Below are 8,077 nucleotides of genomic sequence, written 5' to 3' on the forward strand. Positions count from 1 at the left end.
AAATTAATTTTAAAGTACTTTCATGCAAGATTAGATGTATTATTAAAATATTACATTATTCAAATGGCCACAAAAACTTTATTATAATTGCATTAATCTCAAACTTTCAAAAAATAGAAATTAAAAAAATAAGAAAAGGACAGATGCGCTGAACATGCAACAGGCTATATAAGAAAGCTACAGGTCTCTTATTGACTCTGGGTTTTATTCATGATGATTGCAAAACAAACGTAAATACAAAATATAATTTTTCATTAATGTGGCTTGTGGTGTTGAACTTTTTTGGCTATGTCGTCTATATCTGCGTCGTCTGGGCTGCATGCAATCCTCATTGCGTCTTCTAAATGACTGGACAACCGATTACGATATTTATTTTTCATATACTTCATTTTTGAAAATGAAGCTTCACAAAGGTAAGTTGAAGGAAATAGTGTTAAAATGAACTGTACACAGTCTCGTAAATTTTTATAATTGTTAGGCACACATTTCCAAAATTCAGTGTACTGTTGTGTTTCACGATGTTCTATAAACAGAGCCTTAAGCTGTGTATCATGCTGAAGTTTGATTATTTAATTTAGCAAATTAGTTTTAGGAAATCCAAATTGGCAGAAAAATTTGAGATCAACATACGAAGGGTTCTCTACGAGAATGTAACAGCTTCGAATATTTCCAACATCTGCAAATATGTTTTTTATTTCTTCCAAATAGGCTTCCAAATATTCTTTCACATTTTGGTAAATAGTTTCGGCGACAGTTAAGCCTGATCGGAGCATAGCAACAGTTGGAAAATTAGACAGATCTTCGAGTTCATTTATATTTATAATTGCAGTTTGGCTTCAAATGCAAATATTTTGTTACTCATTTGCCCAATTATCTTATTTGGTCCTTGTAATTCCAAGTTCAGTGTGTTGAATTATTGTGTAAAAAAAAAAAAAAAAAAAAAAAACTAAGTATCCACCATTCATCACCATCAAGTTCAGGATAATTTTTGCCACTTTGTTGTAAGAATAAAATAATTTCAGATTTTAAATTGACAAACCGTTCCAGCACTTTTAATTTGCTTAGCCATCTGACGGCAGTATGTAGGAGAACATCAATGTAACAAGCTTGCAATTCCTGCAGAATTTCTTTAAATTTTCGGTGATTAAGTTCACGGGCACGAACGAAATTTATAACGCTTATAACCGTTTGCATAACATTCTTCAATTTCGTATTTGAAATTTGACATGCCATACTTTTTTGATGCAGTAAGCCGTGAATGGAGAGTAAATTTGGCAAATTTCATTCCTTCTTAATCAGTGCTATCAAACCATTGTTGATGCCCGTCATTGATGGACAACCATCTGTACACACTGATATTAATTTGCTCATAGATATGTCTTTTTTTTTTACAAATTCTTTAATTGCATCCACAAAATCACATCCTTTTGTGTGACCTTTCATGGTTATAATTGCTAAAGAATCTTCCTCTATTACCCCATCATTTGTGCAGTAACGCACAAATAATGAAAACTGAGCCATCGAAGCTAAATCTGTACTGGAATCACGTGCAATACTGAAGTATTTGCATAGTTTGACTTAATTAATTACTGCCTCAAACATATATTTTGAAATATCTTCTATACGACGTCGAAAAGTAGATTCTGAAAGTGTGAGCTTATTTATTTCAGCTGATATTTGTCTACTGTTGGAGAAATGGCTCAAATGGCTCTGAGCACTATGGGACTTAACATCTAAGGTCATCAGTCCCCTAGAAGTTAGAACTACTTAAACCTAACTAACCTAAGGACATCAGGGGCACCAAAACTTAGTTTACGACTGACACACTGACACGACAAAGCTAACAATGAGGCGGCTGTGGTACAAGCCCGCAGCCGACAAACGAGCGGCCGTGGGCACGCGGCACGTTTGATGCACGACTCACATTGTTGGCTAACAGGCCGCTTACACCTTTAGCGCTGCGGAACACCGGCAACTGGCATGTTAAATGAATGTGGTGGATGGTTTTCAGTTACCTAATTACTTCCCCGACTTTAATCACAATTCTACGCAGTTTCCGTAAACAAAACATCGCTACGCCAGACAAGTACAGGGTGTTTCAAAAATGACCGGTATATTTGAAACGGCAATAAAAACTAAACGAGCAGCGATAGAAATACACCGTTTGTTGGAATATGCTTGGGACAACAGTACATTTTCAGGCGGACAAACTTTCGAAATTACAGTAGTTACAATTGTCAACAACAGATGGCGCTGCAAGTGATGTGAAAGATATAGAAGACAACGCAGTCTGTGGGTGCGCCATTCTGTACGTCGTCTTTCTGCTGTAAGCGTGTGCTGTTCACAACGTGCAAGTGTGCTGTAGACAACATGGTTTATTCCTTAGAACAGAGGATTTTTCTGGTGTTGGAATTTTCCGCCTAGAACACAGTGTTGTTGCAACAAGACGAAGTTTTCAACGGAGGTTTAATGTAACCAAAGGACCGAAAAGCGATACAATAAAGGATCTGTTTGAAAAATTTCAATGGACTGGGAATGTGACGGATGAACGTGCTGGAAAGGTAGGGCGACCGCGTACGGCAACCACAGATGGCAACGCGCAGCTAGTGCAGCAGGTGATCCAACAGCGGCCTCGGGTTTCCGTTCGCCATGTTGCAGCTGCAGTCCAAATGACGCCAACGTCCACGTATCGTCTCATGCGCCAGAGTTTACACTTCTATCTATACAAAATTCAAACGCGGCAACCCCTCAGCGCCACTACCATTGCTGCACGAGAGACATTCGCTAACGATATAGTGCACAGGATTGATGACGGCGATATGCATGTGGGCAGCATTTGGTTTACGGACGAAGCTTATTTTTACCTGGACGGCTTCGTCAATAAACAGAACTGGCGCATATGGGGAACCGAAAAGCCCCATGTTGCAGTCCCATCGTCCCTGCATCCTCAAAAAGTACTGGTCTGGGCCGCCATTTCTTCCAAAGGAATCATTGGCCCATTTTTCAGATCCGAAACGATTACTGCATCACGCTATCTGGACATTCTTCGTGAATTTGTGGCGGTACAAACTGCCTTAGACGACACTGCGAACACCTCGTGGTTTATGCAAGATGGTGCCTGGCCACATCACACGGCCGACGTCTTTAATTTCCTGAATGAATATTTCGATGATCGTGTGATTGCTTTGGGCTATCCGAAACATACAGGAGGCGGCGTGGATTGGCCTCCCTATTCGCCAGACATGAACCCCTGTGACTTCTTTCTGTGGGGACACTTGAAAGACCAGGTGTACCGCCAGAATCCAGAAACAATTGAACAGCTGAAGCAGTACCTCTCATCTGCATGCGAAGCCATTCCGTCAGACACATTGTCAAAGGTTTCGGGTAATTTCATTCAGAGACTACGCTATATTATTGCTACGCATGGTGGATATGTGGAAAATATCGTACTATAGAGTTTCCCAGACCGCAGCGCCATCTGTTGTTGAAAATTGTAACTACTGTAATTTCGAAAGTTTGTCTGCCTGAAAATGTACTGTTGTTCCAAGCATATTGCAACAAACGGTGTATTTCTATCGCTGCTCGTTTAGTTTTTATTGCCGTTTCAAATATACCGGTCATTTTTGAAACACCCTGTATATAACCAACGCTACCCGTGCGAAGCCGAGGAGGGTCGCAGGCCGCACGAAAACATGATTTGTGCTGCATGCGGCCCGCGGGCCGCAGTTCAACGACCACTGGCGTAGAGTGATGGACCGAGCATGCAAAAAGGAAGAAACCAGTGACAGTGATGGATACCATTAGAAACAGGAAGAGTAAAGTTATGCCTGTTCGTGCTTCTACTTTCCAAGGAGTGTCTGGCGTGTCAAAGGATAAGTTATCATATATAGCAAGCAGGATCCATGAAGGCGGAAGGTTGCCAAATGAAAGGACGCGATGGAACAGGCAAGGATCATGAGGCGGTAACTACTGCCATTAAGAACGATATAAGAAAAATATAAATGCAGAGAGAGCCACCACGGAAGCGGGAAGTCTATGAGAGGTTATTTGCCTACTGATCTCACAGTAAATAAAATGTTCAAGAGGTTCTGTGAAGAAAGTAAAACTTTAGAGCTGTAACAATGCTCCTCCATCTATATTGCCGCCCGGAGTGGCCGCGTGGTTTAGGGCGCCATGTCACGGACTGCGTGGCATCTCCCACCGGAGATTCGAGTCCTCCCTCAGGCAAAAGTGTGTGTGGTGTTCTTAGCATAAGTTAGTTTAAGTCAGTTTAAGTAGTAAGTATAGGGACCGACGACCACAGCAGTTTGGTCCCTTAGGAAAAACACACACACACACCCCTCCCTCTATATCTACAGCTACATGATATTCTTCAAATAACTCTTCCGAGTCTGGCAGCGGATTCAGCGAACCACCTTCACAATAATTCTGTATTATTCCACTCTCAGACAACATACGGAAAAGACGAACACATATATCTTTCTGTGCAAGTTACGATTGCCTTTAGTTTATTATTATGATCGTTTCTCCCTATGAAGGTCGTCGTCAACAAAATATTTTCGCTTTCAGAGAAGAAAGTTGATGATTGAAATTCTGTGAGAAGATCCCGCCGCAAGGCAAAACGCCTTTGTTTTAATGATGTCCATCCCAAATCACATATAATGTCTGTGACACTCTCTCCCCGATTTCGCGATAATACAAAAGTGCTGCTCTTCTTTGAACTTAATCAATGAACTTTGGCAAACCTATTTGATCCCACACCACACAGCAGTACTCCAGGAGGGGACGGACAAGCATAGTGTAGGCAGGTCTCTCTAGTACATCTGTTACATTTTCTAAGTATTCCGCCAATAAAACGCAGTCTTTGATTTGCCCTCCTTACAACATTTTCTGTGTGTTCTTCATAATTTAAATTGCTCGTAATTGTAATTCCTAGATATGTAGTTGAGTTTATAGCCTTTAGGTCTGACTGATTTATTGTGTAACCGAAGTTTAACGGATTCATTTTAGCACTGGGTGACGTCACATTAGTTAGGGTCAACTGCCAATTTTCGCACCATTCAGATATTCTTTCTAAATCGTTTTGAAATTTGTTTTGATCTTCTGATGACTTTACTAGACAGCATCATCTGCAAACAACCTAAGACAGCTGCTCAGATTGTCTCCTAAATCGTGTAGATAGATAAGGAACTACCTCAGGGAACGCCAGAAATCACTTCTGTTTTACTCGATGACTTTTACTACGAAAACTGACCTTTCTGACAGGAAATCATGAATCCAGTCACATAACTGAGACGATATTCCATAAGCTCGCAATTTCACTATAAGCCGCATGTGTGGTACAGTGTCAAAAGCCTTTTGGTAACCTAGTGATAAGGAATCCATTTGAAATCCCTTCTCAATAGCGTTCAACACTTCATGTGTGTAAAGATCTAGTTGTGTCTCACAAGAATGATGTTTTCTATATCCGTGTTGACTGTGTCAATAGACCGTTTTCTTCGATGTAATTCATAATGTTCGAACACAATATATGTGTTATACTCTGAAAGGAACATAATTGGTATACAGTCAGGACCAGAAGACTTGCTTTTATTAAGTCATTTAGGTTGCTTCACTACTCCGAGGATATCTACTTCTTAAGTTACTGATGTGGGCAGCTGTTCTTGGTTCGAATTCTGGAATACTTACTTCGTCTTCTTTGGTGAAGGAATTTCGAAAGGCTGTGTTTGGCAACTCTGCTTTGGCAGTGGCAGCAGTATCATGGATAGTATTTCCATTGCTATCGCGCAGAGAAGACATTGAATGTGTTTTGCCGATAGCATAGTTTACATACGACCAGAATCTCTTTGGATTCTCTGCCAGGTTTCGAGATAAATTTTCGTTTTGGAATCTATAATAAACATCTCGCATTGATGTCTGCGCTAAATTTCGAGCTTCTGTAAAAGATCGGCAATCTTGGAGATTTTGCGCGCGTTTAAATTTGGCATGCTTTTTTCTTTGTTTCTGCAACAGTGTTCTGACCCGCTTTGTGTACCAAGGAGGATCAGCTCGTTTGTTAATTTATTTGGTATAAATCTCTCAACTGCTGTCGATACTATTTCTCTGAATTCAAGGCACATCTGGTCTACACTTACATTGTTAATTTGGAAGGAGTCAAGTGAATTTTTATCTGCATTTTTGAATAGGTATATTTTTCGTTAATTTTTGGAGGATATGGGGGTTAAAATATTCAGTCTCGCTACGACAACCCTGTTTTCACTGGCCCCTGTATTCGTTTTTATGCTCGTTATTAGTTTCGGATTATGTGTTGCTAAGAGGTCAAGTTTGTGTTTACAACCGTTTACTATTCGCGTGGGCTCATGAACTAACTGCACGAAATAATTATCAGAGAATGCGTTTACCACGATTTCGGATGATGTTTTATGTGTACCTCCGTGTAAACATGTATTTTCGCTAACATACTGAAGGTAAATTAAAGTCACCACCATCTACACTCACGCTCATAAATTAAGGATAATTGCAGAATGTGGTGCCACACAACGTGGCACTACACAAAACTGGCGCTAGTAGCATAGGCACATGGGGAACACACACGACACAGATCTGTAAGTCCACGGTATTGGTGATAAGTTGAGCAAACCGTCCCGAAACACATGTGCTACAACACGCCACTGTTTCCTGCGCTAAATGGCTCTGAGCACTATGCGACTTAACTTCTGAGGTCATCAGTCGCCTAGAACTTAGAACTAATTAAACCTAACTAACCTAAGGACATCACACACATCCATGCCCGAGGCAGGATTCGAACCCGCGACCTTAGCGGTCGCTCGGTTCCAGACTGTAGCGCCTAGAACCGTACGGCCACTCCGGCCGGCTCCTGCGCATGTACCCGGTCGAGCAGCTGCTGGGGTATAGCCTCCCATTCTTGCACCGGTGCCTGTCGGAGCTCCTGAAGTGCCGTAGGGGTTTGAAGACGTACAGCGATACGTCGACCGAGAGCATCCCAGACGTACTCGATGGGGTTTAGGTCTGGAGAACAGGCAGGCCACTCCATTCACCTTATATCTTCTGTTTCGCGGTACTCCTCCACGATGGCAGCTTGGTGGGAGCGTGTGCTATGACCCATCAGGCGGAAGGTGGTACCCACTGCACCCCTGAAAAGGTGGACATACTGGTGCAAAACGACGTCCCAATACACCTGACCTGTTACAGTTCCTCTGTCAAAGAAACGCAGGGGTGTACGTGCACCAATCATAATCCCACCCCACACCATCAAACCACGACCTCCATACAGGTCCCTTTCAGGGACATTAAGGGGTTGGTGTCTTGTTCCTGGTTGACGCCAGATGAAAACCCAGCGAGAATCACTGTTCAGAGTAAACCTGAACTCGTCCGTGAACATAACCTGTGACCTCTGATCCAATGACCGTGTGCTGTGTTCTTGGCACCAGGCTTTACGGGCTCTCCTGTGACCAGGGGTCAGTGGAATGCACCTTGCACCTTGTAGGTCTCCGGACGAATAAACCATGTCTGTTCAGTCGTCTGTAGACTGTGTCTGGAGACAACTGTTCCAGTGGCTGCGGTAAGGTCCCGAGCAAGGCTACCTGCAGTACTCCGTGCCGTCTGTGAGCACTGATGGTGAGATATCGGTCTTCTCGTGGTGTTGTACACTGTGGGCGCCCCGTACTGTAGCGCCTGGACACGTTTCCTGTCTTCTGGAATCGTTGCCATAATCGTGAGATCATACTTTGAGGCACACGGAGGGCCAATGCTACGACATGCTGTGTTTGACCACCTTCCAGTCGCCCTAGTACTCTACCCCTCATAACGTCATCAATATGTGTTCTTTGAGCCATTTTTAACACACAGTCACCATTAGCACGTCTGAAAACGTCTGCACACTTACTCGTTGCACCATTCTCTGACATGCACCAACACGCCTCTGCATATGTGGACTGCTGCCAGCGCCACCGTGCTACGACCGCAGGTCAGATGCACCACATGGTCATACCCCGAGGTGATTTAAACCCGCAAACCGCCCACCAGAGCTTTGTTTCAGCATTATCCTTAATTTATG

General features: G+C 42.7%; 1 protein-coding gene across 1 annotated transcript; it reads right to left on the reverse strand.

Moving 5' to 3' along the window:
- Positions 1-254: 254 nt before the first annotated feature.
- Positions 255-1,233, reverse strand: LOC126184462 (SCAN domain-containing protein 3-like). The gene is made up of 3 exons (XM_049926852.1): positions 959-1,233; positions 645-834; positions 255-554 (listed from the first exon to the last, which is right to left on the reverse strand). The coding sequence occupies exons 1-3, from the start codon at positions 1,231-1,233 to the stop codon at positions 255-257; spliced, it is 765 nt and encodes a 254-aa protein (XP_049782809.1).
- Positions 1,234-8,077: the final 6,844 nt, after the last annotated feature.

The sequence above is a fragment of the Schistocerca cancellata genome, chromosome 4, assembly GCF_023864275.1.
Source record: "Schistocerca cancellata isolate TAMUIC-IGC-003103 chromosome 4, iqSchCanc2.1, whole genome shotgun sequence".
Taxonomy (NCBI): Eukaryota; Metazoa; Arthropoda; class Insecta; order Orthoptera; family Acrididae; genus Schistocerca; species Schistocerca cancellata.

Excerpts from the sequence above, each read along its gene's own strand:
- LOC126184462 (XM_049926852.1), bottom strand. The coding sequence starts at position 1,233 with ATGGCATGTCAAATTTCAAATACGAAATTGAAGAATGTTATGCAAACG. Across the intron at positions 835-958 it reads GAACTTGATGGTGATGAATG|CCAAACTGCAATTATAAATA; the intron begins GTGGATACTTAG and ends TTGCATTTGAAG. Across the intron at positions 555-644 it reads TTCGAAGCTGTTACATTCTC|CATGATACACAGCTTAAGGC; the intron begins GTAGAGAACCCT and ends ATCAAACTTCAG.